The 27,901-nt window shown below is 45.0% G+C and overlaps 1 protein-coding gene across 1 annotated transcript; it reads right to left on the bottom strand.

The window, feature by feature from the left end:
- Positions 1-977: 977 nt before the first annotated feature.
- On the bottom strand, positions 978-24,455 carry ATP12A (ATPase H+/K+ transporting non-gastric alpha2 subunit; the record flags this gene model as incomplete). The annotated part of the gene is made up of 24 exons (XM_080926318.1): positions 978-1,006; positions 1,141-1,232; positions 1,645-1,746; positions 1,925-2,058; positions 2,655-2,800; positions 2,988-3,111; positions 4,403-4,557; positions 4,647-4,815; positions 5,810-5,960; positions 7,573-7,709; positions 8,601-8,776; positions 10,232-10,424; positions 12,831-12,965; positions 14,275-14,384; positions 14,532-14,730; positions 15,698-15,966; positions 16,189-16,306; positions 16,435-16,569; positions 17,322-17,435; positions 18,198-18,398; positions 20,866-20,925; positions 22,995-23,147; positions 23,871-24,027; positions 24,169-24,455. 24 exons carry the CDS (start codon positions 24,453-24,455, stop codon positions 978-980), a joined length of 3,546 nt encoding a protein of 1,181 aa, XP_080782444.1.
- Positions 24,456-27,901: the final 3,446 nt, after the last annotated feature.

Raw genomic sequence — 27,901 nt, forward strand, 5'->3', positions numbered from 1 at the left:
GTTGCGGTGTAGGGAAGACCACTGGACAAAGCTACAGCAAAATGCCACAAATTCCAACAAATAAGCAGTCAATAGGCAGAAAGTTTGCAAAACTGACTCTCTCTAATGTGCTGCTGCTGCCCAAAAGAACTGACTGATGGATTATGAGGGAAGAGTTCAAGAGAAAGCTCTCTGCTTGAAGATCATCCATGGGCAAATAGGAGAAAGGACAAAACCCTCCCCAACCAACCCATGAAATCCACAAGGACAACAACAAATCCCAAAGCAAAATGGAAATTGCATTTCATCTTTTTGTGTCCCGTGTGTCGCATTTTGGAAACGCCCTCGGATTGTAAGACCACAATGACACCTGGCTTTAGAAAACATCTTTTACTTAAAAACAAGGCCTCACTGGATCTGCCAATGTAGTCATACATGTCACAGATGAATACATCTAACAGTTACAACACAAAACATGACTGACGTAAAATAATTGCTGGTGAGTGCTTGGTAAAGTTTTACTAGAAATAAATATTACCCCTAAGTCACTGGTACTCTTTGCTGAGGTTAAACTCCAGCAAACAAAAGTTTACTTGGTGGGTTTAGGGGTCTTTTGAGCTTCTATGAGAGTAAGAAAGTGAGGCCTGAGGAATCATATCTAAGCTTAAGGCAGACCCCAGCACATGCCTTGGACATACAAGGCTATTTAACACAGTGACCTTTATACACATATAAATATATTCTTCCCTATGCTGATATCTGAACTTCACATAATTTAAAATAAGGAGGCAGTCATAGAGATGAAAAATCTGTATAAACAGTTAAATCTCAGCTTTAAAATATAAAACTTAAGTATGCTTCATACAGTTTTCTGTACAAAAGTCTCTCTTGTACGGGGTTTGGTAGCGTTCACATTGTGTAGAGATCTCCTAAGGAGTAGCCAGACATGAAGAAGAACGTCTCTGATGTGCCACTGGGAGACTTGTGAGTGACCGGTCTCAATAATACATGTTCTTATCCCACCAGCCTGTAGAGGTAGAAAAAGGTAAATCAGAAATAGAGAGCCTGTGGTAGGCAGTGCCCAAGCACCGGAAATCATAGTGCTGATCTGATTTCCAACTTGGCAAGATAGAAACTAAATTCATTTATATCACTACTCACTTCCAGGGTAGAGTCTGATGAACAACTTTCGCATCTCATCATACACCCAAATCAAAATGGCGTGCGGTACAGCCACAAACCAGTACTGAACCCTGGAAACAAACAGAGGGAAGTGAGACCTGGCTTGTCCAAAGAGACAGCCCAGAGCCTGGTCAACAGTAAAGGCAGGGGTAGAGGCTCTCTCTTAGTTTTTCCTGCCTCACTAGAAATAACAAATATATTACACCACACAGCACAGACCTGCCAAGGCCCTTACTTAAACTGAGCTGAGCCTGCTAAAAGCAACCTTGGTCTTCGAGGGAACCTGCTGGATGAGAGTGGTAATAGTCCAGTGAGGACTGGAAAGCCCCTTTCTTCCACTGGGAAATGGGAAGATAATGGGATGGGTTTCCATAACTTGGGATCCATTTAATCTTTTTGGGAAGACTGGAGGAAGAACTTGTGGGAACCCTGCTGTTTATTCCTGTTGCCACAGCTCAGTAGTGCCATTGAAGGTCAACTCACCTGAGCATGGTAAAGCTCAGAGCTGTCACACTTCCGAGACCGTAGGAGAGGACCAGTGCAACGATGATCTGTGAGGCGATCCCTACCCAGATGACTTTATTTCTGCAACACAAAGGAAAGCAAACAGATGTTGAAATTTCCAAGGTCATGCACCCAGGAGACCATGCCACAGGTCAAGCCAACACATCATAAATTACAGGGGTGGCCTGTTAGAGGATCCTGAGGCCTTTGTTATCCCCATGTGATTGGCTCATTACCCTGAAGTTAGGCATGGAGGTACCTGAAGAGGCCCTGCTGGAAGATGGAATTCCTCCGCGTTTTCCTGATGATCAGATCCGCAATTTGTTGGACCATGATGGCAACAAAGAAAGCCGTGGAGCCTGTCCATTCCAGGTATTTTCTCTGATACCTTGTCTGTCAGGAGGAAGAGGAAAATGAGAACCTGGAGGAAACCTGACCCTCTCTTCCCACTTCATCTAGATCAAGGCTAGACCATCTCCTAGTGTTCAGAAAGAAATGATCTTGAAGCAGGTGATAAGGGAAAAGCATTAACTTGCATTATCCCATTGCAGCTGTTAGATTGCTTATACTACCACAGCAATTGTTTAACTAATGCAAAAGGTGAGTTTGAGAAACTGGGGAGATGGCTCAGAGGTTGAGAGCACTGGCTGCTCCTCCAGAGGTCCTGAAATCAATTCCCAGCAACCACATGGTGGCTCAAAACCTTTTCTAGGGGAATCTGATGTCCTCTTCTGGCATGCAGATGTATATGCAGACAGGGCATGCAGACACTAAATACATGTTTTAAAAAGTGAGTTTGAGGGATGAGGCTGTGACTTGTCAAAAGTCAAGTCTCTGTCACCAGGGATCTTCTGGATTCAGTAACCGAGAAGCATCCAAGTCTGCCTCATCAAGACCATTCAGGGAAGTGGTTTTCTAGAATAGTACGGTAGGCAGTGAGAAGAGAGGACAAGGACCAGGTGGTGCTGGCCTAAGAACTCTTGACTCACCCATTCCTGCCCGTAGCTATCTTCCAAGTCATTTATGTCATCTGTTTCCCATGCTACCCTCAGGTTGATGAGAGAGGTGGGCCAAAAGCCCTGCTGGGCATAGACCGTGAAATAGACAAGGAAAGCTCCCAGAGCTTGCATGAGACCTGAAAGATCGAAGGGTTCAGATATGAGTGCCATGCTGGGCCTAGAGAGCTGTCCAGTTCGTGTGTTCTTCTGAGTCATCTTCCCACCCTGCCTAGGACCGGAATGAGTTCTTTGGGAGAGATCTTGGATGGTGAGGCCTTGTGTGGTAGGGGTATAACCAATGATGGGGTATAACCCTCCTCATACCAATGTGAAGGTAAGAGTAGATGGCCAGCTGCTTGTTCACCAGTCTGTCTTTCTTCTTGTGGCGAGGTTTCCTATTCATAATGTCACTTTCTGCTTTCTCATAGGCCAAGGCAATGGAGGGGATCTAGAGAAGAAAAGACCCCATGAAACCAAGTCCTAGAAGGCAGAGCGATGGTGAGCAAGGGTGAGCCAGAGGTGGGAGTAAGTGGGAGATGGAGATGGGGACCGGGTATATCCAGGGTGCAGATAACAAAGGTGCATTGCTTGTATGGGATTTACAAATATCCATCTTTAAAAATCGGTCTGCTTTTGGGTGTGGTTTAGTGGCACAATGGTGCTTATTAGAAGCATAAATAAGGACCTGGGCTTAAAAGAAAAAAGTCAGTCTGCTTTTTAAAATCACCACACTCTGGCAATTCTAAATAAAGCTTATTTAGAAAGAATGCTCTCACAGATCCGACCATGAATAGGGTCCTTAAAAGACAGAGCTTTATCCTTACATTCAGACTTCCCTTACATTCAGAGGTCTGGGCTAGGCTAGGGATTTTGTACTTCAAAACTGGTCCATACTTGGAGAATCACTGCAGGATGATAAAATGATCAGGTGTAAAACGTCCTAGAATATTTGAATTTGAATACTTTTTGTTTGGGAAGGGTATCTCAGCTCTTTCCTCAAGATATCATTTATTTTCCCCATAAAGCAGGGATCAGACCTAGATGCTACACAAAGGTGAGGAAAGAGACCATGGTCAGGGCCACCTTTGTACTGTGACTTCAGATCACTGTTTGTTGGTTTTCTTCTCCTTGACCTGGGTAAGCCAGACCCTATGGGTGTTTTTATGGAGCATGGTTAAATGGATACAGGCTGGCGTCTTAGGAAGGTAACAACAAAAATCTGAAAATGTCAGATAAACACACAATACTCCTCCCAGCAAGAGCCAGTTCCAACTAAACAACAAAGACCAAACCCACATTCCATTCTGTGTTTAGCTAGGCAGTTTTAGATCACAGATCTCTAACCTACCATGGGTGAGTGTGGGGCCATCAATTTAAGGTACTACCTCTTCCCCAGAGCATGATTGTGTGATCACTTCTCCAAACAATAGGAAATGATGCTATATTCTTTGAGAGGTCAAAACTCATGTCTTTAAAAGAAAAAAAAATTCAGTACTGGAGATCAAGCCCACTTCTTATCTTAAAACTCTTATCATGGAATAAAATGATTTCCATTTCCAAACACTTGACAGATCTCTAGTCTACTGCTGGGGAGCATGGTCTATGGAGCAGAAGGGTACATGTCACCTGGGAGCTCATTAGAGAAGGAGAAATGGCCAATGGTACAGAAGGCTCTTGGAGGCAACAGGTATGACCTTTATATCCTTGGGGCTATTATCAGATCTTTTAGTACCACTTACAATGTCTGTGCCCAGGTCAATGAATAGGATGGTGATGGTGCCAATAGGCAGGGGAAGCCCAGCAACAATGTAGACCAAAAAAGGACAGAGCTCAGCGATGTTCTTTGTCAGGGTGTAAGCGATGGTCTTCTTCAGGTTGTCAAAGATCAGGCGACCTAGGGACAATATATCTCTTTGTAGGACTTGCTTCTGGTCTCCCAGGAAACCTGGCTACCAGGGAGACAACCTCCAAGACTCCACTTACCTTCCTCCACCCCCGTGACTATAGATGCAAAGTTGTCATCGAGCAAGACCATGTCAGCTGCATTCTTAGCAGCGTCAGAACCTGCTATCCCCATAGCAATCCCGATGTCTGCCTTCTTTAGTGCTGGAGAGTCATTGACTCCATCTCCCGTCACAGCAACAACTGCATCCTGTGGAGACCCGGTGGGGAAACAGGAATGAGGCAAGTGAAGAGATACAGGGCCACCAAGAAGCACACCCCCATTCCTTTTGTCTCAGGCTGAAGAATGGCTGGAGCCAAAAGAATTTCTTTTGGGATAAAAGATAAAGACAGACAATCTTAGAAGAAAGAATAAGAAGCTCTGACACAGACATAGGCAGAGGAAATTAAAACAAAACTCCAGTGTACATTCCAGGGGCGGGGGGGGAGGTGTTTCATGGCATTCTCGACCTACAGATTCTACCATCCAAACAAAAATTCTGCAAAGCAAAGAAGAGCTGTGCATAGTGGTATATGCTTATACTTGACAGTACATGGAAAGTTGAGGCAGGAGGATCATGACTTTGAAGCCAGCCTGACATACACAGAAAAACTGTGATTCAATAGACAAAGGCAGAGGGGAGAGGGAAGAGAGAGGGGAGGTGAGGGAGAGGGGAAGAGAGAGAAAGGGAAATATTGAAAAGGAAAATTGCCTATATAGTGAACATGCACAGATTTTCTTGATGTTATTTCCCCTCCCCAAACAATATGGAATATCAGGTATTTATGCAGCATTGACAATATATTTGGTATCATGAGTCATCTGGAGATAATTTAAAGCCCATGAAATGTGAGTACTTTCTATACGAACATTCATCAGTTTTAGAGATGGGACTTGAGTGGTGGTGTGTTTTGTACCTGTAGGTATCCCAGAAACTCCTTTCCCATAGCCACCAAGGATGGCCATCTCATATGTCTCACTTCCTCTTAGAAAGCCTCTCTGTACTCATACCCTACCACAGTCCCACGTGTTTGAGTGACTTCTCCACCAGGGCCCATGTTCTTGTGACAAAATAAAGACAGACAATGTGTGGCTATGAGGTGCTCTCAAAGATGAACAGAACTTCAGTCCTCTCAACATGTGCTCCACATTTTCCAGTGGACAGCCAGGCCGTCCAGTCTTCCGGGAGCTGTTGCTCACCCACCTGCCTCTGACAGCCCTCCACAATGATCAGCTTCTGCTGGGGTGATGTCCGGGCGAATACGATTTCTTGGTAGTTGGTTAAAAGCTCATCCAGTTGTTCTGGGGTCATGTCCTTCAGTTCCATGCCCGTCACCACAGCGGCTTTAGCTTCTCTAAAAGGGCCAGAGGAAACCAGTTGAAGCCAAAGGCCAGAGCATGTAGTGAAACAATTCTGGGCATGCTGAGATGTTAGCTGAGGCTAAAACAGGAGACCATTTCCTGTTGTCCTATGACAGTGGGAATAAAATGTCAACTAGCCTCTTTCTTCCAGAGATGGGCAAGTGCCAATGCTTCCTGGGGCAAGATAAGAAGGAAGACACAGTTCTTTCCTTCTCATAGTTGCCCGAATGTGTGGGTATGCAGGTGGTTATAAAGCCAGAGCTAACAAAGCAGGTAAATCAAAAGCATTGACACAAGGTGTGCATTCTTGCTGGGGGTGTGGTGTTGCTTTGTGGTAAAGGACTAGCCTATGTTTGACAAAGTAAACAAACAAGCAAACAGAGTAAAAATTAAGTAAATAAATAAATAAATAAACAATCCATTTTATTTCTGGGCAATGTGGTCGCAACTGGCATGAAAATGTGTCTCATCCTATTAGTGACCATTCTAAACAAATAAACCAGCCCCAGACCTGTCTCCCCCACCTACCCCCGCCAGAGGGCTGTCTATTTATACAAAGGAGCAATGACAAGTCTAGGTTCGCCATCTGTGCCCAGTGGCTCCCACTACCTGGTTCCTATCAAGCCTGAGTTCCTGGCCAACTAGGTCATTGTTCTTTCTCTTCTCTCAGATTCATGGGAGGAGATCCCAGTGGTCACCTACTTAGCCCGCCATTCTGAAGTCTCTGCTTCTTTATGTCATTCAAAGCCTAGGCAGCTCCTCCCCCATGTGTCTACTCATAAAATCTGTTTGATTTTCCATCTCCTTAGCTAGATGGGAGGCTCCCCACAAGTAGGAACAGCATCTGTTCCAGTATTTGATGTAAAGCCTGCATATAGCTGGAAGGTAACAGTTATGTTGAAAGAACTGTTGGATAAGTGAGTAAAAGAGTGACAGGCAGCTGGATGGCAGACAGACATTAAAACGATAAAGCTCCCTTTCTACTTGATAGGTAGGAAAAGAGAGTCTGTCTGCATGACTCCACATTATGAAGTACATGGAATATGCAAATAAATGCCTAAGATGCTCACTGTCAGGGGGCAGTATGTGTGAAACCAAAATACTCTACAACTGGATCAATAGCAGGTAATTTCATCTACTCTTTATTTTACTCTTTGTAAGCTGGGCATGAAGTTTCCAGAGCTGCTGTCCCGTGTTGCACATTTCCAATCAGTGATACAGGACCCATAAGATCATCTTGCCTAGTGATGTAATCTTAATTGCTCTAAACAGCTCTTGAATAAATAAATAAAATATTAATTTTTTATATTAAATTACAACAATAAAACTACATTTTCTGTAGGGCATAGTCTATTGTTAAGCTATATCCAACTTCATTGAATTTTGAAATACCAGGCAAGGTTATCAATGTGCTTGGCATGTACCAGACACTCAGTAAAGTTTCCAGTGAATGAATGAATTTAAATTATAAATCAAGCCAACATAGCTCTACCCTGGGAGAATGTTGGCCAGAGGATAGTTTGTTCCCACTAGTGAACCTCTTTAAAGTCAACAGGGCCCAGTGAGTAAAAACTTCACATTCTGCTCCATTGGTTCTGTGGCTACCTTTTGTTGACCTGCTCCACAGCGATATTGCGACGTTTTGCGATGTCTTCCACTGTCTCATTGTTGGCTGATATGATTCCCACACTCTTGGCTATAGCTTTGGCTGTGATAGGATGATCTCCTGTGACCATGATAACCTAGAACACAGACAACAGAAACTCATGGGTAGTTAGGGGGCTTTGCTGGCTAAGTAGGGGTTTGTGGGTCAATATTTATTAAAATACTGCCTACTCTCACAGGACCTAGAGAGTGATGGTTTTATTCATGGGCAGTTCTGAATCTCAGACACCACTTTCCTGAAGGATGATCCTCTCTGGACCACCCTTTCTCCCAGGCTTCTTACATATCCTCCCGACCCTAGAGGAAGCCTTCCCCTTTGCCATCATTTTCATTTGTAAAGAGGCCTATAGGTGGCTCCTAGAGACAGTTGTATGCTGCTTTACAGTCCTGATGCTAACACAGAAAAGAAATCCATGTTTGACTTCCATATCGTGAAGAAAAATGGATTATCGAAAATAAAGTACTAAAACCTTTTGTTAACTATCATAGTCTAGAGCAGTAGTTCTCAACCCTTTGGAGGTCACACATCAGATATGCGTATCAGATCTTTACATTACAATTTATAGTATTAGAAAAATTACAGTTATGAAGTAGCAGCGACAGCCATTTACACTGGGGGGGGGGGGTCACAACAGGAAGAACTGTATTAAAGGGACAAAGCATCAGCAAGGTTGACAACCACTGCTCTAGGGTAATGTAATGTCTAATTCATGGCCCCAGAAAGTTCTTCTCACTAGAGGTATTGCATTAGCTCATCCCACATACATTGTCTTGCTTTTGAGGACAGTTACCAAAATCACAGCAGTATAAAGGAAGATGTCTAAAACAGTAATGATAATGTCCACTTGAACATAACTAAAGACTGATGCTAAGCTCTGGTGATTGTTCTTAGGAACAGATATAACAGAGAGAGAGAGAGAGAGAGAGAGAGAGAGAGAGAGAGAGAGAGAGAGAGAGAGAGAACTTACCTTGATCCCAGCACTCCGACATTTGGAGACTGCATCTGGCACAGTAGACCGAGGAGGATCGATCATGGACAGAAGCCCCACAAAACAGAGGTTAGAAGTGGGAAAGTTTACAGAGTCTACATCAAAGGTGTAGCTTTGGGGAAACTCATCTGCTGGCAAGTAGAGGTGACAAAAACCTGGAAGAGGAAAGCATTTGGGGGTAAGTGAAGCCAGGATAAAGTATGAAGAGTCAGGAGATGGTTGTGTGGCGTGGTGGTGAAGGACATGCTTAATATATGGGAGGTACTTGGGAGCAGCAGCTGAGTACAACCATTGTCATCAGTCTCTGGGGTCGAGGTTAAAGACTTGCTGTGTCTGGTAGATCTCCACGATCATATTACATCAAATAATCTTCAACATGGCTCGCTGCTTCTCACATTTCAGTAAGCAGGCGAGAGGTCAAACAGGAGGCTCCAAGAATGACTCTAGTCACATGGAGGCCAATCTTTTGTTGAAAAGATTGCTTGGTGCTCTGGGTTATGCAGTGTGTGTTCAAATCATTTATGCATTTTATCTGCTGTGCAAAGTCAAATAGCCTGTGGAAACACACATTCCATAGATTCCAAGTTGAGTGGTAAACACTTTTGTGGTGTTTAATGAACCTTATCATCAGTCATAGGCGGTGAATTCATTATTCTGTAGCTCTGAATAGGTGCCATTTGGTCAGCCCAAGATTCTGTCAGTGGAAGACACTGCCCCATTACACCACTTCAGAGATGGCCTTTCTAAAGTTCCTTCCATCTCTAAAACGCCTCATCGCAGTTCTTTAGTTACCTTTCCCCTGCTCATAAAATGAGATAAGTAATCACTTCTGAAATCACCATTCCCTTCTAAGAAGTTGCAGGGTCTTAACACTTGCCTCCTAGAGTCTCACTGATTGACTCTTCTTCATACTCCCGTCACCTTGCTTGTATCAAATCCCCACCCTCTCGCTTGTTCAGTGACATGAAAGCAGTTGCCTCTTAGTGAGGCCAGTCTCCTCCCATCACCTCCAGCAAGGATAACCTTTAACAAACCCTGAGTGTAACTCTGACCAGCTCACCCTGTGGCAAAGCTTTTCATTGCCTCTCCTAACTGTAGGACAAAATGCCAGTTTCTCAGCAAATATTTAAGGGGTCTACATCATGGCTTCGATCTGTCTCCCCAGCCCTGTCTTCTGTAGCTACTGCAGCTCTTCCATCCTGTGACACATTATGGACCACTTGCTCTACCATATGCATAAATCTCATCCCTTTTTCCTTCCTCTGGGTCTCTGCAGTTCTCCCCCCACCATTAAATTCTTTAACTCAAGGCCCAATTTAAAATGTGATTTCTTCTCCAACTATGTCTGAAATCAACTTTATTCTCTTCAGTGTTATCTCTTATATCTTTCTCTCTTGTTTAGATATGGGTGTTTTTGTTTTTGTTTTTTGTTTTTTTTCAGTGCTGGGAATTGAACCCAGGACCTCACACATGTTAGGTAAATGTACCACCCACCCCCAATCCCCAATATTCTTTTTTTAATATTATATGATGTCATGGCTACTTTGCTGTTTACTGTGACTTCTTCCATGACCCTCAGGAGATAAACATGGATGTTCTATTACACTCACCCAACACACGCTCGCCCAGACCACCCAGCTCCATGTAGGCTGTGTGGAAAGCATCGGCAGAGCTCTTGTCCAGTGGCTGCTCCTGGCCGTTGATCATGATGGTGCTGCACTTCTCTAAGATCCTCTCGGGGGCCCCTTTCATAACCATGAGGAAGCGTTTGTCATTAGGATCCTCTGTCTCATGTATGGAGAGCTGGGAGGGCATGGATTGGGCAGGTTAGGTATGACATCCTAACCATGATTCTTCCAATTAGCAACAGGACAAGCAGGGGGAACATTTTTTCTTTCCATTTGCCCTCAGAGAATAAAAGAGGAAGAAGAATCATGGCACTCCCAAGAGTGTGGCCTGCCCTTTGGTATTTGCAACTAATTAATGAAAAAGCTAGATTTGGGTGACCCAGAAGGTCATGGAGAGCTGGAACCCATTCTAGGAACAGGTTATGTTTCAGACACTGGCTCTTTAAGTCCCTTTGAGGAGGCCAGGCGTGCTTATGTTTGAGTAAGCTATGGACAATGGTGTTATGAGACTAGATGATGTTGGGACTAGAAGAGTCCTTGTCTCTCTTCTCCCTCCTAGTAGTGAACAGCCATCTTTTTGTATGTACACATGTATGTGCTGAGTGCAATGTGTGTACAGTACACATTACCTGTGTCTCCCAAGCACATGTGAGCATGTGTGTTCGATTTTTTTTTTTTTTGAGGGTTTCTCATTGGCTTGGAGTTGACCCATTGGCTAGGCTGGTTGGCCATGAATTCCAGAGATTTGTCTGTCTCTACCTCCCAGACCCAGCTTTTCACACAGGTTCTTTTGCTTGCCAGGAAAACACTTTGCTTACTCAGACATCTCCCCAGCCTTGAGCAGCCATTTGTAAATGCTGAGTTGTCTAGGTCAGTAGGAATTCCTGTGTCTTCCTGTCTTAGAATGGTTCTAGTTTTACTATCTGGACATAAGGGGAGATGGCAGAAATGTAGAGAAGAAGATGCTGTTGTTACAAGCAGCCATTTCTTCTCCTCCTCCCCCTCCTCAGAGGAGGGAGGATTAAACTCAGAGCTACGTAAATGCAGGCAAACTCTCTATGATTGAATCAGATGCTTAAGGCTAGAAAGCTTTTGAAAATTTTTTGGAGAAAATAAGATATATAAAAAATTGCCACTGCTTTGGGATTAATAGTTGATTCAAATAAAATCAGTAGTTACTAGACTTTAAATTATCAAAAATTAATATAACTTTTAAAAATAGAAAAAGTAGGTTTGCCAAGTTTTTTAGAGACAACAACAACAACAACAACAACAACAAAACCCCCATCAAATCAACCAGTTAAATTACAACTTAACCCAACCCAACATAATGCAAACCAAACAGTCTCCTGTATTGATTACCATTATCACCTTCATTCTCTGAATGTTAGGGCAGAGCTCAGTTGCAGAGTTTGCCTAACCCATGTGTGACCCCATGGTTCAATCCTCAGTACCACAAAGAAGAAGCTCTAGAGTGAGGTGTGTTGGCACACGTCATGGTCACACAATGATGACATCACCTACCATGACTACAATTATTATTCAAAGCCCAATTCACAACCCTCATTCTCAGTCTGGAACTCTGCAGGAAATCTCACCTGCAGTAAGAAACTGGACAGACAAGTTATAGGTCTGAACTGAAGAGGACAGACATGATTGGTTGCTGCCCTGGTTGGAGCAATTCAAGGCAACTAGACAATGATGGTCATGTTCTTCCTAAACAGGTAGAAAGGAGGTTCCTACTAATGGCATATGGAACAGAAATAAAACATAATTTGTCTGGTTCTCAGGACTTGCCTGCATCAAGGGCAGTCTCGAGCAAACTTTCTTTATGTGGTTTGCATGACAGTTCTGCATCTGTGAGGTAGGCTCTGTATAAATTTTAGTGACTGTCAACTAGTGCCACCTAGACACTGTGAGACTATGATCACAACACATTCTAAGGACTTTTTATTCTTATTCTATACATTTGGATCCACTGGTCCTACCTCATAGGTCTGTTACAAGGATTAAGTGAGATAAAATAGATAAAATACCTGGTTTATATGGTCAGTTCTTATATCCTTATGACATTGGCTCCAGAACCCAAGAATATTGAAATCTAAGATGCCCCTCATACCCATTGTATTATAGAACATATTTGTACAGGATTTGTATAGGAGCTAGGCACATTCCCAATAATCCTTAAATGACCTGTAGACGATTTACACTATCTAATATGTCAGTGTTATGTAAACAGAAAATGTTCCAAGTCTGTCTGTCTATCTATGAGCACACATGTAGGACACGTGGACTGGTTTTAGGAGGAGCAGACCCTAAAAGCCCTTTGCTTTTTTTTCTCTACCTTACTTCAGGGATGGCAAGGTTGGCTTTATGTCTTTCCTTGGTCATTAGAAAAGAGAAGGAGGGGGAGGAGAAGGACAACTTTAATCTGGTTTGACCAATGCTTGTGCCCATCTGTCCCACCCCTCTAAGGTCTTTTGAAGCCATGTCTGGTCTGGAATATACATTAACAAATAGATGAGGACTATAGCTGTGTTGCTTTAGTGACAAAGACGGCCGGTGTCGAGGGAAAACTCACCTGAAATTTGTTGGTAGAATTAAAAGGAATTTCAGCCACTTTTTGGTTTCTCTTCCTAATTTCCATCACATCACCCAAAATAACCTCTGAGAACTTTAGCAGAGCAGTTTCTGAGGCATCTCCAACCACAATTCTCTGGGAATCAAGAGATAAATGCTTACAGAACATCATCACCCAGTTCTTTTGTGACTGTTTACAACAAACCAACGTGCCTGTAGCATAGCAACCTACATGTGGTTGATTAAGCTTCTCACTTAGCTGAAGAGACAAGGCCATCATCATGTGGATATCGGTGATTGAGCCAGGACCGTGGTAAGAACATAAAGCAATGGTGCCACCTACAGGCACGATAGAAATTTGAGCAAGTGGGAGCTTTGTTGTGGAATGGGGCTTCATGTTCTACATGTAGGAGACAGATATTTTGGAGGGTGGGGGGCTTCTAGAATGCACTGTCAGGGTAGAAGAACATGTGTGTGTGTGGTAAGACAGCAAGCAGTCTGTCATCAAAACTCAAGTAGTAGAAAACAGGGACTCACAGAAAAAAGTAAGTGAACTTTGGTGAAGGTAAAACCAATCAATGTGTAAAACTTAGTGGCTGATGAAACAGATGGGAAGGAAGGCTAAAATCTGAGAGGTGAGCAAGAGGTGGTCCAGTCACTTAGATGCAAGTACTGATCATAATAGAAGTGTGAAGTTGTGTATATTTCAAACCTACAATGGGAGAACTAGGTGGTTCACTAAAAAGAAAAATCAAAGATCTTTACCACAGCCTTTGGCCCAAAGACAGAAAGAATGACTATGCCAGCACAAACATGTTGACATCCTGTTGACAAGAATCCAGACTGGGCACAGATATAACAAGGGGACACAATCAGCTTTGGGGGGCAAGAGGGGAAAGGGAGGGAAAGAGGAGAGGAGAGGGGAGGCGAAGAGAAGGGAGGGGAGGAGAGGAAGAGGGAGGAGAGAGGGGGAGGGAGGGAGGGGAGTAGGAGGAAGAGCAGGAGGAGGAGGAGGAAGAAAGGGTTGTGGTTTTTATTCAGTGTTCCAAGACCACTTGACATCCTGTATTCTAGTCAAGAAAAGGATGTGCTTTGTAAGATCAGACCTTTTATTTCCACCTGATTGTATTTTGTAGTTCAGCAAGTAATATTTCTGTATCAAGAAACTCTGATCATGCCCACCTAGCTTCCAGAAGTCAGGAAAGCAAATTCAAGATGCATTTGTTTCTGGGAATGAGGTGGAATTCGGATTTCTGACAAGCACCCTTTGTAATTTTTCAGTAGTAGATGGAGTGAAGAAGACCTTCTGCTCCTCTACAGAACCAGATTTGCTCTAGCCAGAGCAAACTTGGTCCAGTGGGAGAGACTAAATCAAGCACACAAGTAGAACACAGAGTGACCTCATGCTGCCTGTGGCATAACACCTAGAGTGGCAGCATCCTTACCTTCATGATGGGGACACTTTCCTGGCCTGGCCTGAACTCTGCTCGGTTACACAGTGTTATTATCTTGGACAAGGAAGCCCAGGTTCCAGAGCTTTGGTCAAAGGCTTGTTCTGGACACAGAAAAGACAAAACAGTGGTTTACATGGGTGATAGGTCTGACAGGCCCGAGTCATACCCTTCACGTAAGACCAGAGAACCTCAACCAGCCCCTTTGCTTGTGTCTTTGCCTTTAGGCTTGGATGCTCCGCAAAACTCACTTGTCTGGTTTTCACTTGTATCAGCCACAAAGATCTGATTGTCAAACCACAAGTGAGCCACAGTCATCCTGTTCTGGGTCAGGGTCCCCGTCTTATCTGAGCAGATGATGGAGGTGGAGCCGAGCGTCTCCACTGCCTCCAGATTCTTCACCAGGCAGTTCTTCTTAGCCATCCGTTTTGCTGTCAGTGACAGGGTGACCTAGCAAGAAGAGAGAAGGATGCTTTGGGGGTGATCATTTTGAACTCGGGTTATCTGGGACTGACTTTCAGGGGAGAGCTAGGCCAGAGGTGATAGTACAACTGAGTCTGCCTTAGTGAGTTGAAAGCCACCTTAAAGCCCAACTAACCACAGTCTTAAAAAATACATTCAATACAGGATACTTTTACTATCTCTATATTCTTTGAGGAAAGTGCTCTGAAAGTCCGCAGGCAGCAAAGACGATTCATGCAATTCAACACATGCTATTCAGATTCGAGCCCAGTTAGCTGGGGTGTGGTAAACTGCTTATGTAGCATTCATGAGGTATTGGGTTTAATCTCCAGAACCACAAAACAAAAAAACCATGAGTGAGACCAGGAACTCAAAAAAAAAAAAAAAAAATTTCCTCTCCTGTCTTTGGTCTGGACAGCACTTGGCCACTGCTCATGTAGTTAAATAGCTAGCATATGAACCCTCTTCCCTCTCCCATGGACCTCCACAGCAGACTGGGGAAGAGGGATCTTTTGTCTAAGGACTGAATTAGATGGACCTGGGTAAAAGGAGACAGGAGAGCCAGGGCTAAGTCTGAGGTTAGGTAAGGAAAGGATTAAACTCCTTTATAAAAAGAAGGGGTGGAGAAAGAGGATTTTAGAAAAGCAATCAGGGGAATGCGTTGTGTTCAGAAATTCTATAAATGGGGGCTCAAAATTTATCTTCTCTGGATAAAGGGGGAAGGGGGCTGTGAACTAACTTATGTGAACTAACCTAGATCTTCTGAAAACATAAGGTTTTTAGGACAATGCATCCAGATGTTAGAAATTCTTATTGTCAACCACTCCATAAAACAGTCCCATGGTGATCATAAGAAGAGAGTGTGTTGCTCGGCAGATGGGGAGGCTATGGCTCTACATCCAGTGATGGGTGCCAAGAGTGTTGGGGTGCAATCTCTCTAACAGCATAAACTCACAGTGACAGTAGCCAGGAGGCCCTCTGGCACATTGGCCACAATGATGCTGATGAGGAAGATGATGGCATCGAGGACATAGTACTTCATGCACACTGCTGTGATGAAGAAGATGATGCCAATGGACACAGCCACTCCTGCCACAATATGGACAAAATGTTCAATCTCAATAGCAATGGGCGTTTTCTCACTCCCAACGCCGGAAGCCAAGGAGGCTATGCGCCCGATGATGGTGCGGTCACCCGTGTTGATGACAATGCCAGTTGCCGTACCTACAGGGAAGAAAACATTTTACTCTAGGAGTTCTGCTCACAACCCTTCCTGGCAGACCGAATGGGGAGCCGGCACACAACAACACGGAGGCTAACGTTAGTTCTCCGGTCCTCTCAATTCTGCATTCTGGGAAAAGCTTTAGAGCAACAGACTGGAGGGGTGAAAACTTCCGGGCCAAGAGGCAGAGGCATGTACCTCTGGGACCCACCAGCTGGCCTTACCTTCCAGGCACGTTGTAGAATAGAAGCCTATGTTCTTAGTTTCCAAGGGGTTTTCATGAGTAAACTCAGTTGAACGAGGCTGGGGCTCAGATTCCCCAGTGAGAGACGAGTTATCCACCTGAAAGAAAATATGAAAGCAATTCAAAATTAGCTACTTTAATCCCCATTTTTTTTCCCTTCAAAATAGGGAGAGAGTGATGGGTACCTCGCAGCAGTCTCCTGGAGGAAGATGTGCTTGATACTCACTTTGCAGCCTTGGGAGGACACCAGTCTGATGTCTGCTGGGATCTGGTCCCCTCCTTTAATCTCCACCACGTCCCCCACCACCAGCTGCTCTGCTGGAATGATCTTCTTCTCTGCATCTCGGATGACAAGAGCTTGCTGTGGAAGAAGGCCAGGACAGACACCTAAGCATCTAGGGAGTGCTGTGACCTTCCCACTGTTCTTCACCCATGGAACCCTGGAGTGGAGGCTGTGGACCCTTGGTTGTCAGAGCGGTGAGGGCGAAACTGCTTCACATTTGTTCTTGGGACTCTAAGAACTAATTTTTTTCCTGAGGTCTGTTCTGGGAACCAGAAAAGTCTACCATTGCTTGGCAGATATAACCAAGGCAGATGCTGAAGGTAAGGCCCCTCCTGAATGGCCAGGCAGATGAGAACCGTCCAGGGAGATAGACTCCTGCTGAGATAGGGGAACATTAATGAAGGAGTGTCCTGCTTCTTGGTGCTGCGGAAGACATCTCCTGCACCCAGTATCTTCCCTTTTAGCTGCCAGTTCTCTCATCCAGGGCCAGAGAATTTTTCTAGCTACAGACACAAGGATTCCTGGGAGAAAGAAAGTAGACTAGATGGATCTCCTTGACTGCTAGTGAGGAATATTCTAGAACTGTCTGAGAGGCTGTCCAAAATGGTTCAGCACATGTTGTGCAATGGCGAATGTTCTGTCCTGCCTTTCCCTTGACTGAGCATTTATTTTCCTTGATCTCACTTCAGCCCCGTGACCACCTCAACTCTGTAACAAACTAGGATTTGGAGACATGAGCTAGTTTGACCAAGATGCCACAGACAGCAAGGAGTGAGACTACAGCTGCCTCGTTGTTCAGAATTCAGGAAGAGGTGCATGGCTCCACTCACCTGGGGGATCATCTTACTAAAGCTGGCCATAATGTTGGTGCTTTTGGCTTCTTGGTAATAAGCAAAAATCCCGGTTAAAATAACGACCAGGACAAGTATGGCGCCCAAGTAGACCTGGGTGGGGAGGAAAGGCAGTAGTCAAGGGAACAGATAATCCCAAATCTGAAACAGTCTAGCCTGACTAACAGTGAGCCACCAAAGGGAAAAATTCCTACCTGATTTTGTGTGACAAGTCACAAATACAGAGATGCTCAAAGTATTGCCAAGAATTACCTCCAGGTAATCAGAAGATGGGTGCTCATGAAGGAAATGAACATTGTGCTAATGTTCAGATATCTTTTTTCTATGTACACATATCCACCATCCATCCCCCATTTCTTGTTGCTCATGTCCCTTGGCAATCAATCACTTTGTGCCCCCAACCCAGCCTGAAGAACATTAATACGTCCTCCAAAGATGTGCCTATCTGGTATTTACCGTCAGTAACCACATACAACACCTAGCTGTTGGCAGCTGGCTTCTTTCTCTTAGTGTTGTATCATCTAGTTCAAGTCTTTGTGCTTGGCACTGGGTTGTGAGCAGGTATAGCTGCCCTCCATGGGAAATGGAGGAGATTAGCTTTGAGGAAAGAGCTTTCCAAAACTACTTCATGGGAAATTTCTTCCTCGTTGTAGACTAAGTGTTTTGTCTGTATTCTAAAATCCATACGTATATCGTCCAAAAATGAAATAGTACTAGTTTCAAAGCTGGAAGAATTTCCTCATATTCACCACTGCCTGATGTGTGGTAGAATCTTAGCCTAGCACTGTGTCCACTGATGGCCACCTAATGACGGCTTCTCCCCGTAACCAAGGGAAACCCAGGATGGTTGCTTACATTGTCTAGGGATGCATTATTGTTGACATACTGGATCACATATGCAATCCAGCACAAGGCAGCACCTATCCACAGAAGGATGGAAAAGCCCCCCACCATCTGCTTGAGGAACTTGATAATCTCTGGAGTTTGCTTGGGAGGGGTAAGAGCGTTGGGCCCATCCCGAGCCAGGAGCTCTGTAGCTCGGATACTGGAGAGACCCTAAAAAAGTCAAGAAAAACATACATAGAAACAAACAGTTGTTCTTTATGTTTCTTCGGGTTGAGGTTAGGCATTAACACTGCCCAAGAAGGTCCTGGAAAAATGAATGATACCTTGTTCTCCCAACTCAGACTTTTTTTTTAAACAACGATTACTTCTATTTTTATTGACTGGATACCATGTGATATCCAATATGTATATATTACAAAATGCTTCAATTAGTCTAAATATCTGTCTCCAAAAATGATTTCTTATCTTGGATAGTATGTAAGAGATTGCATCCACATCTGGGAAAATGTTGCATCTCTAAGCTATTTACCCAACCCTGATTTGACTTTTTATTTTGTGACATTGATATGTAGTCCATACTGGCCTTGGACTTACAATTCTTCTGTCTCAGCCTTCTAAGTGCGTTGACAAATGCATGTGACACCACACCCAGTACAAACTATCATGGAACACTGTGTGCATAACTTGTCTTCCTGATTATGTTTAAGCTAGGAGCAATATCTGCTTTGTTCATTTTGAGTCTGCTCTAGGAGCTAATGCCTTTGCTTGGTAGTGACTCACGTGTTTGCTGCATCACTAGACTCTGAGGCACCAACTCATCCTCTTGCTGCTCTTTTTCTAGAATCCCTTTTCTCAGTAACTGTTGAACATTTCCACAAGGCCATGCTGGAGGTACTTCTAATAGTACCTATGAGGGTTGCATGCACACTGAACACACATAGACCTCTTCCCTTGTCCCTTATTTCCAAACAATACAACACAGCTCCTATTTACACAGCATCTGAAGTACATGTGAATGACCTAGAGATGCTCTAAAGGAGGTGGGAAGGGATGTAACCATTCCATGCCAAGAGTATGCCATGACAGAATGGACTTCAGTATTTGTGAATTCTGGAACAGATTGTTCAAAATAAAACTCACTGCTGTCTCTGTTGTATGTTTTACCTTCTCACTTGTACCCATCAGTCACCTGACCATCTCCCCTTGCTTCTAACATGGCAAACAAGATTGGAAATTAGGTCAAATCCCCTGGCACCATGTGCTACCTACCTACCCATCCATCCATCCATCCATCCATCCACCTATCCATCCATCCATCCACCTATCCATCCATCCATCCATCCATCCATCCATCCATCCATCATCCATCCACATCCTGAATCTGTTTCTTCTAACCCCCTGCCCTTTCCTGGGCTACCCTGTTTTTGGCCTTCATTTTAATCCTATCTTGTTGCTCCATTTTTAAAAAACAGCTTTCTATTATGCACGTGCGCCACCTCTTTACCTCATCTTTCCTCAGCTCTTCACACACACACACACACACACACACATAAGCACACACACACACAAGCACACACAAGCACACACACACACACACTCACACAAGCACACACACACACACACACACACACACACACACTAATCTTGCAAACTCTGATTGCTCTTGGCCCACTCACCCTCTCTGACCCCAGGACATTCCTCAGACTTATATCTAGATTGTCACTCTGAGCCCCATTCAGATAGCATAACCTGTTCTGGTCCCTCTGTTCAGAAATTATCCATCTGTCGTTGGATAGTTTCAAATGCTCAATTGTCACTCCAGGTATATAAAGTGAACGTTAAGCTTTCTTACATAGCTGCTGTCTAACGCCAGGACTTCCTATTTGCCTCTGCTGCCAGTCCAGTGTGAACCACATAGTAAGCCTTTTCTTTTTATCATTGGAACAAATGAATACTCATTTTCTGTCAAGAGGTTTGAATTTGAGCTAGAGAGATAGTTCAGTGGGTAAAAGCACTGGCTGCTCTCACAGAAGACCCAGGTTTGGTTCTCACCCCACATGACAATGCATGGCATTTCTAACAGTTCCAGAGCATCTTCTGTTCTCTTCTGGCCTCTGTAGACTGCACGCATGTGGTGTATTTATACATGTGAAGTCAAAAACACTCATACACATAAAATAATAAATAAATCAACTAATTAACACACTTTCAAAAGAGGCTTAAAAAATAGGCATAAACTTAGAAATTGAACTTGGATTTGAATCCACAGAAGGAAGCAATACTTTTATAGTGAAGAATTTGTAACGTTTTAAAGTGCTCTGGTACCTTGGGCTCTGAGATGGAGACTCTAAGATCTTACTTTATAACAACAGCCTTCCCAGCCACCAATAAAAAGAATCCCATGCACCATTTCAAGGAGCTTGTGGCCATGATTTTAAGGAAGGTCTGTATCATTCTGAGGACCACAGCTCCCCTGCTGTTGATGCCTGGGCATCTAGCTCAGCAGAAGAGCCTGGGTGGGGCCTCGGGTCAGGGGGGAGTGGCTTGTCTTAGGATCCAGCCATACAGACAACAAATAGTTTTCACAGGTGTGGCTCTAAGTCACCCACCGCCTGAGCACACCAGCATTCATTTTGTCTGCTTGTTCCCCCAGACCTTCAGTCCCCCGATGGCTTACCTGGACGATGTTTGTACCATATTTCTGTTCCAATTCCGTATTACTGAGTCTGTGGTCATCCTGCAATTCACAGAAGAAAAGGGAGTAAATGGCATCATCCCAAAGGACTCTACCCCCTTTAAAGGCTGGGAGTAGCACAGAGGATAGAAGGGGCCAGAAAGGTTGGCAGGGAGAAGAAGGCTGCGTAGGTAGCCGGTACAGGAAACATTGTCTCGAAGCCCTGCCTGCTCTGTGAGTACAAACAGTGCCATCGACACCCAGACACTGTCCTTGCTTTTTATGAGCAATAGAACACCTACTTGCCTCAATCTGCTTCCAGCTTGTGCAAGCCCTGGCATTGTCATCTTGTGGCTATGAGCTCCTGGGATACTTCATTCAAACCTGGATGCTGAGACTGGCTGGAGGTGATAAGCAAAGCCAAAGTACACGTGGGGTACGAGCAGGAGGGAAGGGAGAGGGGGAGCAAGGCTGTGGCTGTGGGTGCTCTCTCTGCTCCTAAGAATTAGACCATCACAGGCTCAGCACTCACAGAGATTGGTTCCGAGGCTCCAATTTGCTATGGAGATCAAAGTTCAAGGGTATTCAAGCATCCTGTCACAAACTGCAGGACTCTTGTGAGGAGCTTGTAATAGTGGGGGAGGAGGGCAAGAGGCTTTGTTCTTACAACAATGCAGGAGGATGGGCTCCGATCGTGGGAACGATTTCTCTATACAATATTACAGAAAATTTCATATCATAATTATAGGCAGAGCTGAGCATGGTGGTGCCTGTACGTACAGGATGCCTGTAACTCGGGACCTGAGAAGCCCACAAATAAAGTTCAAGGGCAGCAGAGCCACATAACAAGCACCACCAGTATGAACTTTATAGGAAGACCCTGTCTCCAAATACAATGTAGATAAGTAGATATATATAAAATTAAAAAATTAGCAGGCTTATGAGAGAATGGGCAAATATTAAAGTAGCAATCTCAGGGGGAAACTGTGTTTCCATAAAGGCCAGAGACACACAGCATAATAATTCTCTTTGTGTGTTACCTGCTCTTTGCTCAGTTAATCCTATCCACCGACTTAACAGATCAGCATTGAGTTTTCCCTCTTTAATCAGGTCTCAGCCAGAATGCAGCCCAGTCTGGACCTAAACTTGGGATAACCGTCCCCTCAGCCTGCTAAGCTCGGGGATTAAAGATGGTTGGAAAGAGAAAAATGAGTGTCAGTCACACTGAGATTTAAGCTTACGTCAGACCAACTTCTGAGCCATGTCCTCAAATGTCTACCAGGAGTCATGCTCACAACAGCCTAACAATTTGCTTTTAAATGTTTAACAAGCGCTCCAGGAAAGTTAAACAGCTCTGACTTCTAGTATTTGTTGGTTCCTCATGAGGCTCCCACTGTGCCAAGTTCCCCAGAGTCAACAAATGGCAGCCTAGCCTGAATGAGCTGTTTGCATTAAGTCTAGCAGTAACCCAACAAGCTCGGGGCTTTGAAGTCTACCAATGAACAGCAGCACAACCTCAAGCTCCCTTTGGCCTTTCTGAAAGGATATCTTAAGTTCCACATTCAGGGTAGCTGTTATACTAATAACCCAGCAGTATAATCATTTCACCCTTCCAATAAAGAAACCAGTCTTGGAAAATTGTTTCCCATTTTACATAGGGAAAGCTAGGGTGGGGGTGGGGGAGGGGAGTTTCCATAGCTTGATTGTGCCCAGTTAAGCTCCGTCCCTGAAAAGGGCTTAGATTGATACTATGATTGTGGAATCCAGGCCCAGAGTTTCTACTCCTAGCGCAGTCTTTTTCCAGGAACACATAACACCTCACATGGTAAACTAGATGAATAGGCTCTGCCTCTGGGGCTTACAATTAACCTCTGGTCCTATCTAGGACTGCCTCCAACCGGAACTCAGGAATCTGGCAGCTAGGATAGAGGAGGACACAGGAGAACAGGGCACAGTAAATAAAGATAGCATCACACTCTAAACAACAAACAGACTGACAAACCAACCAACCAACAAGCAAGGAGAGTGGAACTCTAAGACATTCCAAGCCATTTTTTTTCTTTACCAGAGAAAAGTTATGACAAGTTCTCTGGTGAGGGGGCATGAGAGTCTTTTGCCTTCAGGGGACTGACCAGATCAAGTTCTTTCTTCAGTTCCTCCTTCTCGTGACTCTTGCTGGGTTCTGAGTCCTTGTTTTTTGCTCCCTTAAACTTTTTGTCATCTCTCTGGTCTGCTGGCTTGACATCTTTAGTTCCATTGAGCTCCACGGAATAAATTTCTGTTTTCTGGAAGAGAAGCACAGGCGCAATATTAGCTCCAAATAGGTTTTCTTGAGGAGGTGCTTAGTTCCTCCCAGAGGGTGGGGAGATCCCCAGAGGAAAAGAATGCTGGCCCCTTCATCCCCACCTGGTGAGGAAGCAGAAAACCCGACTGTGGGAAGTCTCCCTCCTTCCCCCACCAAAAAAAAAAAAAAAAAAAAAAAAAAAAAAAAAAAAATCCCTTCTTCTCTGTGGAGACAGGAGCCTCGTCTGGTACAGTCCCGGCAGCATCTTTTCAATGGACCCCTTCTCTGGAGTAGAGCAGGTGGGAAAGTTACCATTTTCCCTAGGACCTTGGTCCATGGGTCACACCAGCTGCGTCACCTTTCTTCTTAGGGAAGCGGTGAAGTTTCAAACAGGTTGACTACAAGCATTGCTTTTCAGACCACCTTGCATCCAGCAGAACCCAGGTGTCATCTCCGAACCGGAGCTTGCAGAACAGCTTGGTAACCCTGAGAACCCTTCCTTACACATCTGTACTAACTTCTATACACTGTCTGCCCCAAATTTTTACCATATATGTTCTTGGCTGCTGGGAATGAGTTCAGTGTTAAGATCGCCCACCCTCTATTTTCCCAAGCCCAGACATTTCTTTTTCTTTTTTTCCTGTGCTTTCCGATGGTCCTCTGAGGTCCTCACTAGACGTGGGAATATCACGCACCCGGCGCATATTGTGGCTGGTGGTCCAACCCGCTGGCAAACGATATAAGACACCAGATGCTGGCCTGCTGAGGTGAGCCCGGTAGGTGGGAGGATGCCCGCTGCCTTAGCGGCACCAGAGTGGTTCACAGAGACAACTCGGAACTTTTGGTGGCGGCGGCCGCGGTGGTGTACAGGTCCGGGTCCCCTGAGTGGTGAAGGCGACGAGGTTGGTGTTGCAGAGACAAGGCGCCAAACCGGACGCTGCACGCACCTCCGCGGCCAGCCGCCTGCCACTGTCCCTAGGAGGTGGAGCGCGCCTTAAATGCTGCGCGCTCCACCCACGTACCTGGGGCGACACAGTTCACTGCACTGGGGACACCCCTGGGATAGGAAACCCGAGAGCGCGCAAGCCTGGGTAGGGTAGGGTTGATGGCTAGGGATCTGAGGATCTAAGATGGGGGATTCCTCTTTATAACTGGCTGGAGGACTCGGGGTCTGCTTTAGGGCGGGTCTGGCGACTAGGCTCTGCTGGTTGCGCAAGAGCAGTGGCACACGCCAGGTGCGTGCAGCCCCCCTGGAAGGCCACTGTCTATCTGTCAGTCGGTCCGGGGCTCCTGTGAGCCCCGGGCGCATCCCCGCCCTGTGGAGCTTTTATGAAAATCCACACCCATTTTCTTTTAAAAATGCAGTTTCCTTACCAATAAAGGAATTTATTTAAAATGTGTAAACGAGGGTGAGGTGGGTGATTGCAGTTTGTAGCAGCAAGTATCTATTTAAGGTGACCTGGTAATAAATATCAATTTTAGAGTGCAGTTACTTAGATAAGTGAGACTCCGGAGCAGTCTGGGCCAACGGCCAAAGACTTCATAGTAGCTGAATTACTTTGTAAAGATCCAGAAAAGAGATAAAAATGTGGAGTTCTCAAACGATATTGGAAATAGAGAGGATAAGGGGACCTGGGAGGGGGCGTGCTGGGGTTTTGGGTGGGACTTTGAGGACACAGATGGATGGCTCTGTTCTCCATAATACTGCTCACAAAGGCTCTCCTCTTTACCACCTCCTGCCTGTCCTCCCCTTTTCCTGCAACCAGAAAGGGCAAAATTAGAAATCTAGGGTTTTCCTACTGTGGACCAGGAACAAAACCAGGAGTTCAACTTCCTAAATCTTAAGTGTTGGGAAGACTGGCTGGGATGTCTAGACTCACTCCACAGGTTCTTCTGACTTGGAGGGAGTATTATGTGCCAACACAGACTGGAGCCACAGTGGACTTCTGAAGACTTCTGCATTGTCTGGCCTGCTTCCCCGAGAGGACAATGTTATTTGAAAGAAAGAACTCAGTCAGGAAGGAAACACAGAATCTTCCACCATTTGCTTGGGTCTGAGGGCTGGTGTGGCAGGTGACTTTTTTTTACTTGCCAGCTGTTCTGACCAGCTCTTAACTCTGGGACAACATAGGCTGGAGAAGTAGTATCCCAGAGGCATGTTCCTGGCCTGAAGTCATGATGGGGTTTCAAGAGCAAACCCAGAATGTGAATGAAGGCAGGGCTTTAAAAATAGAATTTAAGGTATTTAGAAGGGGGCTGGTTGTATCTGTCTGTGTCAAGTGTGGGGTGATATGACATCAAACGGTTTCCAGTCAGGTTCTTTGGTACCTCCTGGGTTTACAGAGGTCAAGTCCTGCCTAGTTGCTGGGTCCTGCGTAGCTCCTAATTTCTGCCAGGGACAGTCTTAATTCCTGCTGTCAGAGTTGATGATATATGAAAGTTTTGATTTCTACCAAAAAGGGAAGGGGCATAATGCTTCTAGTCTCCCGGGAATCCCTCTGTGTTGTGTGTAGAGAACAGTCCTCAGATAACTGTAACACAAGCACCTCACCTATAAATCCAGGTATTGCCTCTTCCCTTAGGCACAAATTCCTCTTCATTTGTCTGGAGAGTATGATATTCTGGGCAGAGGGGCTCCGAGAACCCCACTTCCGATGGCCCCTTGGTGCTGGTCTGGTTATAAAGGAAGGTAGGCTGCCCAGGAACACCTCAGCCCACAGATGCCAGAAGACCTTCTGTTGGAGGCCGAGTCTCCTGTCCTTAAAAAGAATCCCACCTATGCTGAGGGCCTCCTCCATCGCTGATCTTATTAACAAATAGTGTGGCAGACTACCATGAGATATGCATGCGTTCCTAGATTGCTCTTTTTAATTCATGCATTCAATATCTTTTGAAGTCTTACCAGACACGGACTGACAGCATGAAGACTATGTCATCCTACAGAGACTGTTGTTGAGTTGAAGAGGTAAAACGTGTTGAGGGCAAGATGGTGACGGGCATGGGCGAGAGAACAAGTTACAACCAAACGGTTGGTCTGAAACTACTCATAGTTTGAAGAAAAGAAACATCACGGGGGAGGGATATGTTTTAAGTGCCTTCTTCAAAAAATCACCTTGAAATTTAATCCTCCTTGGACTAAAGCGGCAGGGTCCGGGCTAGGGATGTGGTTCAGTGGTGCAATGTTACCATTTGTACAGGAAAACAAGCGAGCAAATGAATAAAGCAAGCACAGAACGGGGCCAAACATTGCCTTTAGGAAGTGAAGGGGTCTGCCCTCATGAGTGGGTTAGACAATTGAAGGGTTGTTGACTGACTGAATGAATGTGGAAAATGAGTCTGCCATACAAAGCAGTCGGCTTTGTCTCTTGGATTCCCCCTCTTGCCATGTAATGCCTTGTGCTACTTTGGTTCTCTGTGGAGAGTTCATGACTATCAGCATGTGCAGCCTCCAAAACAATGGACTGAATCAAACCTCCCATCTTTATAAATCATCCAGCCTCATGTATTTTGTCATCACAACAATGCTTTTTTATTACTTGGTCTTTCGTTTTCTTTCTTTCTCTACCACTCGGCACTCTCCAGAGAAGGTCTATAGTTCAAACCCTTCGATTTAGACTCCTAGGTGCTCTGAATCCCCCTCCCCCATCCCAGTCTGGGGTAGAGGGCTGTTCACCAGCTGGCTATGAGGTGTGACTGTAAAGATCCAAATGTACAGGGAAAAGGGTCCAGGTGACGATTGGAAGAGGAAGCTTTACTTCCTGTTTCACATCCGGGCAGGCCGGTGTCTCTCCTGCCCACTGGCCCTCTCCTTCTCTCTGGATTCCTCTCCTACACAGTGGCCTGGCCCCACCCAGAACCCTCTCCAAACACCTGCATCTGCTCCGTGTGCCAGGCTGCGGCTGGGCAAGCATTTCTCTGCTGGGCCGCTCTGCCTGGCATTGTAATGAGAACGGCAACAACAGAAGCAAAACAAAGCTGCAGGCAAATAAACCTCTATATTGTTTCCTCATTTCCGCATGATAGGAAATGCCAAGGTTGGCACACGCACACCCTGCCAGGGAAGTAGGCTGCTGTTCAGAAACTGGCTCGGAAACTTCGGCCCCGTCCTGCTCAGGGCTGCTAAAGACTGAGGCCAGAGCAAGCAGTGGCATTAGCAGAAGTGGTCAGAGGCTGTCAGGGCGGCAGTGGTGCGGACTGGCTTACCACGGGGTGTACTCTCCACTCCTCGTGGGTAGAGCTCCTGGAATACAGGGCTTCTGGGATAGAGTAGGTCATTCAGTGTTTGTTCTCTGACACTTGCTTTGGGGTTTAGGTTTTGCATGCATGTATGTGGTGTGGTGTGGTGTGTGTGTGTGTGTGTGTGTGTGTGTGTGTGGTGTGTATTGTTATTGCCATTTATTTTGCTTAAACAGCATCAGCAAATTTATGTATCTTAGGCCAGCTCTGAATTCACTATGTAGCCCATGTTAGCCTTGAACTTGCTGAGCTTTTTCTGCCTCAGGCTCCAAAGTGTTAGGTTTATAGGCATCAGCTGTTATACCTGGCTTAAAATAAATGGCATTCAAAGTGTACAGTGTAATGTTTTGATATTAACAGCAAGATTTACTAGACACCAACTGATTAATAATTCACCTTCTCAAATCATCATCATCATCATTATTACTGATAAGAGCCCAAAGCTACCCTCTTAGCAGATTTTTCAGCACACGGTATTATAACTGTGGTCCTTGTGTTATACTTAACTCCTTGGAACTA

This window comes from Micromys minutus (assembly GCF_963924665.1).
Source record: "Micromys minutus genome assembly, chromosome: 12".
Lineage (NCBI taxonomy): Eukaryota > Metazoa > Chordata > Mammalia > Rodentia > Muridae > Micromys > Micromys minutus.